Source organism: Onychostoma macrolepis, chromosome 15, assembly GCF_012432095.1.
Source record: "Onychostoma macrolepis isolate SWU-2019 chromosome 15, ASM1243209v1, whole genome shotgun sequence".
In the NCBI taxonomy this organism is placed as follows: Eukaryota; Metazoa; Chordata; class Actinopteri; order Cypriniformes; family Cyprinidae; genus Onychostoma; species Onychostoma macrolepis.
The window spans coordinates 28,714,351-28,731,576 of NC_081169.1; the positions used below are offsets into that span (position 1 = coordinate 28,714,351).

Sequence of the window (17,226 nt, forward strand, 5' to 3'; positions counted from 1 at the left end):
TTTTATTTATTTTTACATTTTCAGTTCTAATTTATTTGATTTTTAGTCATTTTGTGCATTTTCAATAGTTTTTAAAATAATTTAAAATATTTCTAAATAGTTTTAAATCATTTTTATTTTAGTTACCAGTTAGTAATTTTAGTACTTAAACATAAAATTATTTCAGTTAGGCAACAATTCTTGTTTTTATTTAATTTTGGTTTTTCATCTAAAATGTTTATTTTATTTTATTATAGCTTTAGTTTTAATAAAGGGTAAAAACACTGCATTTTATAAAACCAGTTAGCCAGGAGGTGTCACACAGTATGTCACAGTATTTTTAACACGGTGAAGGGTTGTCGTTTGGTACGGGGTGAAATTCCCTTAATTAATAATACCAAGAAATTGCACAAAAGATTTATCTAACTAGCTGCAAATACCTAATGAATCTACCTGGAAATGAAAAAGACATCATGATCTGTTCCACATCACCATGAGACAAAAACAGATCCATTAACACACACACACACACACACACACACACACACACACACAGTTAGTGTTATTTGAGAGGTGCTGGCTGAAAACCTTGAAGGATGAAGAGTGTGTATTCACTGTTGATTTTTGTCAAATGCTTTTTATTGTTCCTCTTCCTGGAATAATCTTCCATTGTAAGTTCATTACTGTAAATGCAATTTGTTTGTTTGTTTTCTTAACTTGTATTGAACCTGAAACATTGCTTTAATTATGATGACTCTTTCGTACGGGTTGATATTCAGCAGGCGTCCGGCGTCTGTGATGACGCTTCTGACTGATGTGTTGTGATTTGTGTGGTGGATTTCATCAGGAAAAGGTCTGAACCGCTTTGGCAGTCAAGCTCTTTGTTATAGTCTATAAATGTCTGTACTACCACTGAATGTGGAGCTCCAATAATCATAAAAAATACACCACATGCACAAATTTAAGGTAAAAGAGTCCATTTTTAATTTGATTTGAAATGTTTATATATTTGTTTCAATACTGAATTACATTGAAAATTATTATTTTATTAAGCACTGATGTTTTTACATTGCTGTTGCTGTCATTTTATCAGTGTTATTTTAGTATTATATATTTTTAATCAATATTTTAAATTAGATTTCCTATTTTTTCAGCTTTCCTTTAAATTTTTAGTCATTTTCTTATGTGCTTTCATCATTTCCCATAATTTCTATATAATTTTTATTAATTTTTGTTACCATGCAAAAGTGAAAGAAAAAGTCTTTGAAAGAAGTCTCTCACCAGTATGCTCGCCAAGGCTACATTTATTTGATTAAAAATACAGTAAAAAAGTGAAATATTAGTACAAATTAAAATAGCTGTTTTCTATGTGAATATATGGTAAAATGTATTTTATTTCTGTGATCAAAGCTGAATTTTCAGCATTATTACTCCAGTCTTCAGTGTCACATGATCTTCAGAAATCATTCTAATATGCTGATTTGCTGCTTCCATTTTTGTGGAAACTGTGATACATTTTATTTTTCAGGATCCTTTGATGAATAGAAAGTTCAAAAGAACAGCATTTATTTGAAATCTTTTGTAACAATATATGCCTTTACATTTACATTTAATACATCCTTGTTGAGTAAAATGAATTTCATTTTTTAAAAACCCTTACCGACGGATACTGAGCTCGTTGCATTGCATCTTGGGATTGCATTTTGCATGATATAAATATGATGTTGCTTTAAAATGTAGTGGTAAGAATGCATCTTAGAAGGCAGCATGACGTCACCGTCTACCTTTTGAACAGCCTTTGCATCTTAATTGCATCTAAGAAGCCTTAAAAACACTGTCTAGGTAGGCAGCACACTAGGTTTGTGTGTGTAATGGATAGAGAAGGAAGCAGAACAGAGACGGACCTTCAAGGTCACTGCACCAACACACACACACTATACCTAAACTGCCTCTTTAACCAAAGTCCTGTCTGAAGATTATGCTAATTGAGAGTTTTAGCCAATTGCATTGTGTCCAGTCATAAAGATTTTGTTAATTATGAGCTAGTTTAAATGATGGACTGATGAATTATCTAATTATCTAACTGTGTGTGTGTGTGTGTGTGTGTGTGTGTGTGTGTTTAAGGTACCTAGTCAGCATTTTTAACGCCATCTGGCAGGAACACAGGTGGGATCTGATCGAATAAAGCTAATGTGATAACCACACACACAGCGAGCCCAGATACTTTTTATTCACGTTAATATAATCGAGTTTGCTTAGTGTTGAGGGAAATTCAAAACACACTCACTGACACGTATTTATGGCCCATCAGGACGTCATAAACCATACAAATCCACTCAATGGTCTCGATCAATAACTCTGCACACACACACACACACACACACACACATGTCTGATGCCTTCAGATGAGGTCCGAGCTCTCACCTTCCCGCCGTTTGTCAGATTTATCTAGCAGGAGATGCGACTCTATAAACGCGGGACAGAATTACCGCCCCACCGCTGCGGTAAAGGACTCGTATTTATACTGTGTGCTGCGGGTGGGCTTAGATATCAGACCTCACATTAATATGACACCGCACCTCTGCTCTGGCTGATCATAAATCACACAGAGAAAATGATCTTGATGGGAAGATAAAATGAAAGAGTATGGGACTATAAATAGCTCTGCGCTTGGGTCTGTATGCGATATATTTAAGTTGTTTTTACATTGCCTACCGTGCAATAAAAGGTCAGGCCAGAAAGACGCAAACTGGTCAATGCACTGCATTCTGTGGCGCTAATAAACCTCAGAACTCAAGGGGGCGATAGAGTTTCCTTCAAGGGTCTGTCATTAATCCAGATGTTGTTATTCAGGTGATGCTTGTTAGCATCTCAGTGTTGCATGCTGCCGTCTTTGCTCATCATCTGCCCTCGGGTGCTTGTCAGAAGCTGCTTCTGAGGTCCAGTTGTATGTCAGTGAGCGGTCAGTCAGAGAGAATAAGAATCTAGCTGGCCAGCTTGTTGAGGAGAAAAAATAGAAAGAAATACTCCTTTATCCACGGAAAAACTGCAAAAACCCAAAAATATTACAGATTAACTGAAACTCCAACAGCTAACGAATTACAATAAATAGGCTACCCATCACAACTGAAACTCTTATTATTATTTGTCACTTTGGTTCATATCATATCATCATAATATTAATTTTATAAAATAATCTTATATTTCATAATTACCTGATTTCCTTGCAAATAGTAATATATTTTATATAACCCACTTTTATCTTATCTCATATTTTATATTCAGAATTACATCGTTTTCTATGTAATTCTAAATATATTATATATCATTTTTATAATATAATGTCTCATAATTACTTGATTTCCAAGTAATTATTAATATATTTTAATTATTTTTAAGAATATCCATGTCATAAATGATTCTTTAATTTCCTAACTCATTTCCAAGTATTATTAATACATTTGTACATTAATTATTTTTATAATATTTCACATTTTATTATAACTTCATTTCCAAATAATTATTCATATATTATATACTTTTTATATAATATAATCCTACATTTCATAATTATTTGATTTCCATGTATTTTATATAATACCAAGCGTGCAGGTTTGATTTTGGCATCGGTGGGGACATAACGGCATAAAAATTACATTTTTTGATCAAAATTATTGCTATAGCAATAATTAGGAACAATTTAGTAGTTGCTAGATATTATTAGGTACATGTCATAGCATCTCTACTAAATTCAATGCCCTTGTATAATACACTTTTACAATACAATCTTATATATCATAATTACATAATTATTAATATACTATATATCATTTGTTTATAATATAAATGTCGTTTCATAATTATTTGATTTCCAAGTAATTATTATTATATTTTGAATTATTTGTTTATAATAGAATCCCATAGTTCATAATTACTTAATTTCCATGTAATTAATTTATTTTTATATTATTTTATACTATCTCCAATTTCCTAATTAATTTATAGTATTATTAATATATTTGTACATTAATTAATTATATTTCACATTTCATAATCTCTGAATAATTATTAATATATATTTTATATTGTTTCTATAATATAATCCCATATTTAATAATTACTTGATTTCCAAATATTTATAAATTATTTTTGTATTATTTATTTTATAGTATAATCTCATACTTCATAATTACTTGATTTCCAAGTAACTGTTCATATATTTAATATATAATAAATTTTAATAATACAATCTCTTATTTAAAAGTTACTTTCCAAGTCAGCAAGCGATAAAATAATTTTGAGCACACCGTAAATGTCATGTGACTAAATCTTCTTCTTTTTTTCTTTTTTAAATCTGTTTGTCCAACTAAAGCAAGACAGGGGATGGGATGTGAAGGGGAGACACAAGTGTAATTTTCTTTAGTAGTAGTGAATAAATTTCACACTTCACCTGTAATTGTCTTGCTAAAAGCTTCAGGAGCTTTAACTCATGATATAAATACAGATCTGACTGATCATGTGACTTCTGCCATAAAACCTTTATGTGTTAAAAGAGAAGGAACTCACGGCTGGATGCACAAGATTCACTCTACAATGCCACAAAAACACATGCAGGTCATATGCTGCCTCAAAACCAAAAGAAAAAAATAATAAATTTTATTTTGAATAACACAAATGAAGCCTACATTAATATTTATTGCATTGTACCATTATTTTTGTGACAATTAAGCATATTTTCCCATGTAAAGCTGGTGTGTGTGTGTTGCTCTTGTCTGTGTCTTTGTGAATAATTAGGAGTTTGCAGTTGTTCAGTGCCACACTGAGTGTCTTTGTCATCCGCCGTCTTTGATTATGATGTCGCCGCTGAGGAATCCCGTGGAATGTGGCGGAATGCTGCGGGAATCCAGGAATCATTCCAGACCGTCTGAGCGTTAACTCTTTCAGGACAGTAGAGAGAGAGGGAGAGGATGTTAGAACTAGATTTTAAACCTTTTTATTTTATGAACACAATTTTAAACACATTAGAAGTGCTTGAGCATGCATGTCTCACCACCACAATGCTAATGGTTACTAGGGCGTTGCTATGCAATTTTGAATGTTATTACAGCATGCATGTTGCATGGGTGTTCTAATTAGCTGCTTTGTTGTTGCAAGGTGGTTGCTAGGATGTTCTGAGAGGTTTTCGGTGCATTCCTTAGTGGTAACTAGGATATTGCTATGATGTTGCTAAGGTGTTCCTAGGTGTGTTGCTAGTGCAATGCTTAATGGTTGCTATGATGATGCTGATTGTTTTTAAGCGCATTGCTATGTGATTACTAAATGTTCTGGTTGTTAGGGTGTTTTGAGTAGTTTTCAGTGTATTGTCAATGGATTCTAGGGTGTTGCTATATAGTTACTAAAATGTTCTGGTTTCTAGGGCATTCTAAGTGGTTTTCAGTGCATTGCTTAGTGGTTGTCAGTGTGTTGCTATGAAGTTTCTAAGGCTTTCTTAGGTGCATTACTATGTGGTTACAAAATGTTCTGGTTGCTAGCATGTTGCTATGATGATGCTAAGGTGTTCTCAGATGCATTGCTATGTGGTTACTAAAATATTCTGGTTGCTAGGGCATTCTGAGTGATTTTCAGTGCATTGTTTAATGGTTGCCAGGGTGTTGCTGTGTTGTTGCTAAGGTGTTCTCAGATGCATTCCTATGTGGTTACTAAAATATTCTGGTTGCTAGGGCATTCTGAGGGGGTTTCAGTGCATTGCTTAATGGTTGCTTGGGCGTTGCTATACAGTTAATAAAATGTTCTGGTTGCTAGGGTGTTCTGAGTGGTTTTCAGTGGCTTGATTAATGGTTGCTAGGGTGTTGCTATGATGTTGCTAAGGTCTTGCTATGCAGTTACTAAAATGTTCTGGTTTCTAGGGCATTCTGAGTGGTTTTCAGTGCATTGCTTGGTGGTTGCCACGGTGTTTCTATGATGTTTCTAAGGCTTTCCTAAGTGCATTAATATGTGGTTGCTAAATGTTCTGGTTGCTAGCGTGTTGCTATGATGTTGCTAAGGTGTTCTCAGATGCATTGCTATGTGGTTACTAAAATATTCTGGTTGCTAGGACATTCGGAGTGGTTTTCAGTGCATTGTTTAATGGCTGCCAGGGTGTGGCTGTGATGTTGCTAAGGTGTTGCTATGCAGTTACTAACATGTTCTGTTTCTAGGCCGTTGCTATGATTTTGTTAAGGTGTTCTTAGGTGCATTGCTTAACGGTTGCCAGGGTGTTGCTATGATGTTGCTGTGTGGTTACTAAAATGTTCTGTTGCTACAGGGTTCTGAGTTGTTTTTAGTGTATTGCTTAATGGTTGCCAGGATGTTGCTAAGGTGTTACTATGCAGTTACTAAAATGGTTACTAGGCTTAAGTAAAAAGAGACAGATTTAAGAAATTATTAATGTCTGATGCATAAACACTGTGGGATGTTTAATACTTAGCGTTGGAACTGTAAGTATGAGTAAACACCATTAAAAATTACATGTGCGACTCTTAGATAAAACTCTCATTGGATGTGTTGTCCATTAGTGAAGCCGTGCAAACGCGTGTTTAGCGCAAAGGGAGAATATAAACAGGCTGTTTCCTGTACAAACACATTTAGATAAACTCGGAGTGTGTGTGTGTGTGAGAGAGAGAAATAAAAAGACATGAAGATAAACATCAGGATGTACACTAGAGTTTCTGTGTCAACACTATGTACACTGGTCCTGGTTACCCACAACACCTCACACACACACACTTACACACACACAGCGTCCCTCAGGAGGTAAATCGTGACACACCCTGAGCTCAGAAGGGCACAGTCTGGATCAGACCAGCTTTATTACTCTCGCTCAGGCCTAGACCTGAATTCTGTGGGGTTTTCCCCAAACTTGGCACAAAATACATGTGAGAACCTGCCACAATTGTCAATGCTGCCTTTTAGTAAGATAAGTTTGAATTGCATGAGATTGATGCATTTTGTGCATCGAAATTCTTGGAGTTTGTAAGTTATTCGCATTTAATTGTTTGTTTCTTTGAGTTTACGTATAGTATGCTTTAAGTAATCTTTGGAAATTACTATTATGAATTCAGAAATTGCAAATCTGTATACATTAAGAACACAAATGACATCTAAGAAAATGTGCAATATAAAACATACTATCCCACAATGCATTGCGCTCACAACTTGACCTTCCATTTAGTCACAAACGAGCAGTACTATAATTTTAACATCAAGAAATTTTACATAGAATTAAAAATGCTAAATAATCTAATCCTTATCTAATTATGAGATATATATTTTTCCAAATAAAAAAAATATTGCTTTCAAACTTAAACAGAAAATTGCAAGCCAACTGCAAATTCTGAGATGACAATTTTTTAAAATAAATATTTTGAAACAAATATTGCATTCAAACTGTAATTGCAGGCCAACATGTGCACATTCTGAGGTTATATTTTTAATAAACATTTTTAAATAATTATTATGCTCAAACTGTAACATGACATTGCAGGCCAACATGTGAATTCTGAGTTGTTCGTTTTTCCTTTTTAATAAATATTTTTAAATATTACATTTAAACTGTAACAGAACATTGCAGGCCAAAATATGTAAATGAATTCTGAGCTGATAATTGGACGCAACTTGCTGAATTAAACACACGTGGTGAGGTCATGTGACAAGCGTACTGCTGTCTGAAACGTTTACTATTTAAAAAGTAGTAGGCAGCAAGTAGTTTTTATTCCATAGCAAACACTTCCAATAATTCAGATCCCAGAGCCGAAATGTCCTCATCTGATAAGGTGCAATTGTTCATGAGGAAGCCCTTAAGTAAGCACTTATTAAATTATATGTCTTCCCATTAGACTTGATAAACACTCTTATAGTAATTCACTGAGAAAGAGTGTGAACGCTGAATTCAAGTCTTGGCCTGCAGTTTGCTGAATGCTTGAATCCCGTGCGTAACGCCGCAGCGTTCCTTGTTTCTCTTCAGGGAAACTCAGAACTTTCCTTGCGGCGAAACAAACAGGAAAAGAGTGGAAGCGTTACGCACCGAGGGAAAGTATTCCCGCAAACACTCAGTAAAACGCGCCCCACGGGCGTTATTTCCTCGTCCTGACTGGATGAAGGGGGTCCAGCCCTCCTGGGCTTCCTTTCTTTCTCCTTCCATCTCTCAGCAGCTCAGCAACCCGATCTTTCAGCAGGAGTTTGATGTGTGAACTCTGGGAATCCGTCGGCACCCCGCGCGTTATTGTTGCCAGGACACTTTTTCTCGCGTCCTCGGGTTTCCGTAAATGTTCAAGGAATGGAAAGCATTCTGGTGGAATTATAAACTCGGGGTCAAACGGGACAGAAGCAGATAAAGTCGGAGGTTTTGGATTCCGCGGCTTGGTTTATATGAACCGGTTCTCCGGATCTGAGGACGCGCAGCGCTGCGGTGGAAACTCCGGGTCCATGTGGCGCTTCTGGATCACGCATCAGCGGACGGTTCGGGTCCAAATCATGTGGCTGCTCGTGTGCTCCCTCATCGCGGCGCTGAGCGGTGAGAATTACGCCACACAGGCCCAGGTGATGTCCTCCAAAGCGCTGAGGGCGTCAAACGCACGCAGCAATGGTGAGTTTGGAAGATACGGTGACCCCAAAAGTAGTTTAGGACACTTAGAAATGTCAAAGCGAGTGTCATCTGAGCTCAAATGCTTCCTTTTTCATTCTTTTTGAAGTCTCGCTGTCGTATTAAGCAACTTTTTAGTGCATGTTTGAAGTCTCAAGTTCACACAGGTGTTCTAGCTAGCAGGTGTAGTAGCTCATCACATTAACTGTCAACATGTTCTAGTACTAAGCTAACAATATGTGGCATAAGAACGATTTGCTAACGTTACCTTTAAGTTATGAACACTTTGTTCCTGAATGTTCTCTGAAAAAGTCGTGTTTGAAATGTTTTAAAATCTTTTTTTTTCTTTGTTAAATTTAGCAAACGTCATGGGAATGTTACTTTTGAATGTTCTCTGAACATTAGATAAACGTTGAACTAAAATGTTTCAGGGAAAAAAAAAACATTCCATAAAATATTGTTTTAAACAATTTTTAATGATTAAAAACATTTTTTTTTGGTTGTCTGAAGGTTAAGGCAACATTCCATTTTATCATCTTGCAAAAATTATAAGAATGACGCTTTTAAATGCTCTCTGAACGTTCTGAAACAACATTTAAAGAACATTCAACTAAAATATTTAAGAAAAATATTCTGTGAACAAAGTATTGTTTAAAATGTTTAAATTGTTTTTAATTCTCAGTTTTAAGTGAACATGAGAATGTTTTAGAATGTTCAGTGAACATTCAAAAGTAACAAGTAGCAACGTTTAAAGAACGTTAGACAAACGTTCAACTAAAATACTTCAAGGGGAAAAAAAACATTCCACAAATTATTTTAAACATTGTTTTTAATGATGCATGTGTTAAAACCATTTTTTCTTGGTTGTGCTAACGTATAGGGAACATTCCATTGTATGATTTTGAAAGTATTATGGGAATGTTACTTATGAATGTTCTTTGAACGTTCTGAAACAATTAGTAACATTTGACAAACGTTACATAAACATTAAACTAAAATGTTTCAGAAAAAAAATTCCACGATAAAGGTACAGATGTTTTTGTGCTAATGTTAAGAGAACGTTATTAAAGAACAGCTAATGTTAAACAAACATTCTATTAACGTTTGTTCATAACTTTGAGAGAAACGTAACGTAACAGAACGTAAAGGAAGTTCTGACAATTTCCATGTTAGCTGTTTAACCACAAACAAGCACAAAATGGTAAACTATTATTTTATATTTCAAACCATGCAAGAGTGTTACTGAGTGTTTTGCTTGTAAAAAAGTGCTTGTGCGGTCTGTGTTTGCAATAAATGTCACTTGTATTTTATCTAATGCAGTGACATTTAGACATTTTCTAGTGTCTGCTGAAATACTTTGACAGCAGTTACTTAAAAATTAATTGCCATATGCTTCAGACAAGTGCCATTAGTTGAGCTCAGAACTCTTGCTTTGATATTTTGTGATCTCATGAATGACATTCAGACATTTTGAAGTGCTGCAGATGCTTTCTGTGGTCACTGTGGATGTGAACGGGCATGAATGTTCCTCAGTTTTTGTTGATGTTGTGATCAGCTGAAGCGTGTTATGACAGGTCTGCAGCTCTCTGATCGTCTCTGCTCGTGTCAACGGCGCTGTTCTTCTCTGCACTGAGTTACTGCGGTAGGAGGATCTTTAACCTGTTCCTGTACTCTTGTAGCTCAAACAGTCTGATGCTAGCAACACAAGGTCATGGGTTTGATTCCCAGGGAATGCATAAACTGATGAGAAGCTTGAATGCAGTGTAAACATTGCTTATTAAGATTTGATGTGATGAAAAGTGTGATTATTTTTGGGACCTTTGGGGTCGTGTGTGTGTGTGTATTAGTTCTCCAGCAGGTGTCTGACACCTGTAGTGAATGTTAAAATGTTCACTGCAATATTAGGGTTGTTGACCAATAACATGGATTTTTCCATCATTATGATTTTTACTATTTGGAATATTTGGAGTTTTAAAATCTATTTTGAATAATTTATGGTTCATTTAAATAGTCTTGCAGTGCATACTTTGTAGTTTGTACTTTTAATATTTCACTTGTCGCACTGCAAGGCTATTTAAATGAACCATAAATTATTCAAAATATATTATATGTGGTATCTGAATCAGTTTTATTTTAGTAACACAAGAATTACAACAATCTAGTCACAATTTAGTGATTTTTGTTGTTTTAAATGTCTACAGTTTTTTTTTTTTTTTTTTTTTTGAGATGTTGCTTTGGCAACTAGCTAAAAAAAAAAAAAATTTTTATTTCAACTAACTTTTTTGTTTAGGATTAGTTTTAACTGTAATAACCTTTCTCTCAATTAATGAGACCTTAAAAATGGCATGTAGTCAGGTTATTTTACCATTGAGTTTTTTTTTTTTTTCATATTTTGTTTTCATTTTAGTTAAAATTAAGAATTTTGTGTTTTTGACATTTTTACCTTAAAATTACATGCATAATTCTTTGCGTGAATAAAAAAATTGAAAGAATTAGGAAATTATGTTTAAATAGTTGTACTTGGACACAATTCACACCGTTTGATGTCAGCTACCCTTGCACAGGGGGGTGTGTGTGTGGGTGTGGGTGTGTGTGTTTATGATGTGGCTGTTGTGTTTGAGCATCTGTGACAGAACTGTTGAGCTGTGGACAGGGTGTGTGTGTGTGTGGGGTGGGGGGGTAAAACAGCTGAAATATAGTTATTTTAGGTCAGTGAGTCACAGGGTGTCCCGGTTCACACCCTGCCATCAGTGATGAGGAATCTGGTGTGGGATTCCCCACAATGCACACACACCCGCTTCTTGAATTGTGGTAGAAAATTATTGTTCCTGTTGCATTGTGTGTGTGTTTTGCAGGTGGTCTGATTTTGTATGAGTATATGAACAAAAAAAAGTCTTTAACTTAAATGTTTGAAGGTGTTTGTGTGTGTGTGTGTGTGCGTGTGGCGGCGGCCTGTTTTCTGTCATTTTTATATGCAGACAGGAGGATGCGTCTTTACTCAGCATATTTGTGTCTGTATCTCACACACAGCTGTCTGCTGGTCCACATTCTTTCATCGTTTCAAGCAGAAAACACATCAGGCTCCAGTTATTCTCCGACTGTGTGTGTGATGGAGGAATCCATTACTGTAAAAGTAGCTATAAACCTTGACAGACAAAATGACAGAGCACTCAGTTGCAGATCTGTGTGATTAAGTCATTTGATGTGTGTGTGTGTGTGTGTGTGTGTCTCAGCACTGGGTGTTTCATCTCCATTAGCTCAGTGTTTCCCTCATGAAATCAGACATCTGTGTGCTGCATGTCTGTATGATGACACACATCTCTTATTCTCTTTATATCTGTGATTTTTACAGCATGCAAACATCTTATTCTAGAAACAATGTTGCTGAAAGTACATAAATTAGAGAAAAATAGATCAAATACTCTAACCTCTGCAGATTTTGATTGCCTGTCATTCACAATGTTTTGCAAATTTCCATTTTCCCTACATATTCCCAGCTGACTGCTTCAGCACTTTATTTGACACAAAAAAATAAAATTTTTGATGATATATTAAATCTTAAAACGCAGAAGCCAGAAAAATAAAAAAATAGTAAAAACATAATGCAGATTTCATGGGGCCGTATTATTAAAATTGTTATTATTAATTAACTTATTGGATTACCAATGTTTTTTTTTAAAGATACATTTGTTTTACACCGTAAAACACAGAATCTAAAAAGCAAAAACAAAAATACTGTTCATAGATATCTAGTCCTATAAATAAAAATTATTAAATTAGTAAAGTTTTGTTAATTATTTTCATTTTTTATTAACCACAGATTTTGGCGATTTATATTTGTATGAAACCATTAAGTACATAACCTTAAAAATAAATAAATAAATATGAAAATAACTGTAAAAAAATTTAATTGGTAAAGTTTTTAAATTATCACAGTTTTTAGTGATAAAGTTATATAAAATATGAAATAGAGAATCTAGAAAAACAGAATTTCTGAAAAAAATATAATGGAATTTGTAAAAAAAAAAAAACAATCGATAAATAAAACAATTGTTCTCTAATATTGTTACAACTGTATTAAATGATTAAAGTTTTATAATTTCATAGAAAAAAAAATTGTTAATAAAAATTAAAACAATTACAACAGAAAACAACGGAAAAAAATAAAACCGTTGTTATTTGTCCAAGTTATAGCATGGGTTGCTAGCAAGGAGAAATGACAGTTGCTCGGGTAGCAAACCTTGTTTGCTTTTTTTAATGAGTCAAATGCCATGTGAGTAAAACACAAGTGTATTCGGTATCCAGCGTGTGTTAATAAGAGCTGGCTGGAGTGTTGAAGGCTTGGCTTTCATGACACTGCAGTTGAGCACTAATTGATTTACTTTCTCACGAGTGATGCCCTGATTGTGTGTGTGTGTGTGTGTGTGTGTGTGTGTGCGTGCGTGTGTGTGTGTTTTGTCAACACACACCTCATATTAAGAAGAATCTGATCAGGGATACAAAAATAATGAAATGCACACAGAAACGCTTCATTATCTGTGTTGAACATGTTCTGTGCTCTGGAGGCTTGTTTCCTGTGAGTTTCTATTTTTGCAGTAATCTGTTTGTACTGTTCAGCATCAACACCTTGTAAGGAATATAAACAGCTGCTTAAACTCTTTCCTTTCCCAAATTCTCCCAGGAACACGGCGGTTTGTGTTTGCCGTAGTATAATTAATGCAGAAAACATACTGCAAAGTGATTCAAAGTCAATCAATAAGAGCATATTGTTTATATTAGATTACAGTAACTCAAACAGTACAATATTATTCCAAAATCAAACTCGGTGCAATCAAATAGGTTATTTAAAAAAGTAAACTGACTTCTGAACAGCAAAATAATTATGTACTTGAAATTAAAGAAAGGTGTGGCTTGATTTATTGCATAAATTTGTGGTTTGGTGAAATCAATAATTCTCTTCTCTTCTCTCTTCTCTCTTCTCTCTTCTCTCTTCTCTCTTCTCTTCTCTTCTCGATAAATAAATAGGCCTCACTTTCTTTGTATGCAGCATTATATATTTTATGCAACATCTCATTTTTGCAGATTTTTAGTAATTTTGTTGTTTGTCTCATTTTTAGTAGTTTGTGTGTTTTTAATTGATTTTTTTTTTTTAGTTATTTACAGTTACAATAATTCTGATACATGTTAAAATAATGAGACGATGAGATATGAGGTTTGAGATGTGAGGTTTTTTTGGGGGTTTTTCAGTTTTAGTATTCTATTAATTTTATGCAAAATATTTATGCATGCATTCATTCATTTTATTTATGCAGCCTTAACATATGATTTTTCAATATTATGTTAAATCATAAAATATATAAAAATAATCATATTTATAACAGAATTGGCAGCAAATACAGGAGTCTGAGGATGTCATTCAACTTCTTCACAATAAATCCTGATGGAACATTTGGTTGCTATGGATATGAGAACAAACGTTCCAATAGAATATTAGTGCACTAATAAACTGAGGCGAGTGTGCTGATATAACGTGTGTTTTGTGTGGCTCTAGACGTCCAGAAATAGATTTTGCTTTGGGTTCCAACTGTGTAACAGTTTCAGCATGATCTCTCACTCAAGCACAGAGCAGCACGCGAGGTGAGAGAAACTACAAATAGATGGACACAGTCACACTCACACTTTCTCTCTCTCTTTCTCTCTCTCTCTCTCTCTTCTCTCTCACACACACAGTCTGGTATATGTGATTTATGGGGACTCTCCATAGGCGTAATGCTTTTTATACTGTACAAACTGTGTGCTATTGTCCTACACCAACCCTACCCCTTACAGGAAACTACAGGCATTTTTAGATTTTCAAAAAAACACCATTTAGTATGCTGTTTTTTTTTTTATTTTTGTTTTTTTTAAGCCTTTTGGTTTACGGGGACGTAGGCAGTGTCCTCATAAACCACCTTCACGTTGGTTGGGGTGGTATAGAAATTAATACTTATATTTAGCAAGGAAGCTTTAAAGTGATCAAAAGTGATGATAAAGAAATTTGTAATGTTACAAAAGATTTCTTTTTCAGATAAATGCTGTTCTTCTGAACTTTCTATTCAAAGAAACCTGAAAATATTCTACTCGGATGTTTTCAACATAATAATAATAATAATAAATGTTTTTTGAGCAGCAAATCAGACTATTAGAATGATTTCTGAAGAGTCATGTGACTGGAGTAATGATGTTAAAAATTCAGCTTTGAAATCACAGGAATAAATTACATTTTAAAATGCATTCAAATAGAAAATGGTTAGTTTAAATAGCAAAAATATTTCAAAATATTTTCAAAATGTTACATTTTGCTGTATTTTGGATCAAATAAATGCGGGCTTGGTGAGCAGAAGAGACTTCTTTAAAAAAAAAAATATTAAAAGTCTTACTGTTCAAAAACTTTTGTGTAAGTTAGTGTGGTATCAACTATTTCTGATAAACTTGACCCTAAAAGGCACATTAAAACACAATGAACTGTGACTGATCACTTTATATGTCAATCAGATGGTCTCTTCCTGTCTAAGTGGTAGGTTCTTGACCAGGATGACCTTCATTGTGAGCCAGACAGACACACACACACACACAGAGAGACACAGAGTCAGGCATTATTCAGGATCTCGCACATGAATGCATGTCTAGATTTGTTTTATTTTTGAGAAATGTCTGTTCAAAACACAGCACACACCTTTTTGATGTTGTATAATGAGATCAATCTATTATGTATTCTGACTACAATGAAAGGCTCATTTATCATGGACTAAATTCTTTTGACTAAATTCTAAGGCACAGTTGACAACCACATAATGAATTGCAACAAGCTCAGAAAAAGCAATCCATCCTGCATGGCGCAGAGCATTATTTTAGTAATATTTGTACATTATTAATATTTCAAATTAGGTTTTTTTTTTTTTAGGTTTAATTTATGTAATTTATTTTTTACATTTTAATTTGTTAGTTTAGTCTTAGTTTTTATTTGTTTCCAGTTAGAATTTTTTTGGCTTCAATTTAAACTTAGTTGCCAATTGTATGCATGTATGTTTGTTCAATTCAAGTTTATTTGTATAGCGCTTCTCACGATACAAATCGTTGCAAAGCAGCTTTACAGGAAATTAAGTTTCTACAATATATTTAATAGTAGCTTATCAGTTGTGACTGTCAAGTTGATGTAGCCTACATTTGGCAGAAATGTACGGTAAAAATCAGTTAATGACGTAATCAAACAGACGATGAACACTATTAACAGCAATGATTATATGTTGCAATCAAACTTATAGCAAAATTTGGTAGTTCTGTGTGTTGTTTCAGGGTTGGCATCATCTGAGAGCCTCTGAGGGGTTGGCATCATCTCTTCTCAGGTGTTCGGTTATCTCAGATTTTTTAAGGGTTGGATCCAGACCGAAGTGGCAGGAACCGAGAAACAAATAGAGACATAATTAGCGTAGCTGCTGTTCCAACCAAGCAAAAATGATTTGTTCAACCCAAACTAAAGAATAATAATGTGCATTTAATCAGATATAACTGCAGTACAAGGTTATGAGATGCATTATGTGAATGCTTGGCTAAAGAGATGTCTTTAATCTAGATTTAAACCGAGAGAGTGTGTCTGAACCCCGAACGTTATCAGGAAGGCTATTCCAGAGTTTGGGAGCCAAATGCAAAAAAGCTCTACCTCCTGTAGTGGACTTTGCTATCCTAGGTACTACCAAAAGTCCAGAGTTTTGCGACCTTAGGGAGCATGATGGATTGTAGCGAGATAGAAGACTAGTTAGGTATGCAGGAGTTAAACCATTAAGGGCCTTATAGGTAAGTAATAATATTTTGTAACTGATACGGAACTTAATAGGTAGCCAGTGCAGAGACCGTAAAATTGGGGTAATATGATCATATTTTGTTGACCTGGTAAGGACTCTAGCCGCTGTAGCTTGTTTATTGAAGATGCAGGACAACCAGCTAGCAGTGCATTACAATAGTCCAGTCATGAATGCATGAATTAGCTTTTCTGCATCAGAAACGGGTAACATGTTTCGAAGCTTGGCAATGTTTCTAAGATGGAAGAATGCTGTTTTTGTAACATGGGAAATATGATTTTCAAAGGACAAGTTGCTGTCTAATATAACACCCAGATTTTTGACTGTAGAGGAAGTAACAGTACATCCGTCTAGTTGCAAATTGTAATTTTTTTTTTTTTTTGGTCCAATAAGTAATATCTCTGTCTTATCCGAATTTAATAGGAGAAAATTATTGGTCATCCAATATTTTAAATTTTTAACACACTCTGTTAGCTTAGATAATTTAGAAGTTTCATCTGGTCTTGTTGAAATATATAGTTGAGTATCATCAGCATAACAATGATAACTAATCCCGTATTTTCTAATAATATCACCAAGGGGCAACATGTATATTGAAAATAGCAGAAGACCTAGGACAGATCCTTGTGGCACTCCATACTTTACTGGTGATAATTGAGATGACTCCCCATTTAAATAAACAAAGTGGAAGCGATCGGATAGGTAGGATCTAAACCACCCTTGAATACCTGTATAGTTTTGTAATCGATCTATGAGTATGTCATGATCTATAGTGTCGAACGCAGCACT

The 17,226-nt window shown here is 34.4% G+C and overlaps 1 protein-coding gene across 3 annotated transcripts in view; it reads left to right on the forward strand.

Annotated features, from left to right (window-relative positions):
- The first annotated feature begins 7,515 nt into the window (after nt 1-7,515).
- pdgfd (platelet derived growth factor d) overlaps nt 7,516-17,226 on the forward strand; it is a 29,976-nt gene continuing 20,265 nt past the window's right edge. Inside the window, exon 1 of one of the 3 annotated variants that reach the window (XM_058744904.1) lies at nt 7,516-8,602. In XM_058744904.1, coding sequence (XP_058600887.1) covers nt 8,200-8,602 — 403 coding nt within the window. In that variant the 5' untranslated portion in view covers nt 7,516-8,199. The remainder of the gene's footprint in view (nt 8,603-17,226) is intronic. The other 2 variants (XM_058744905.1, XM_058744907.1) reach the window with 2 other exon arrangements.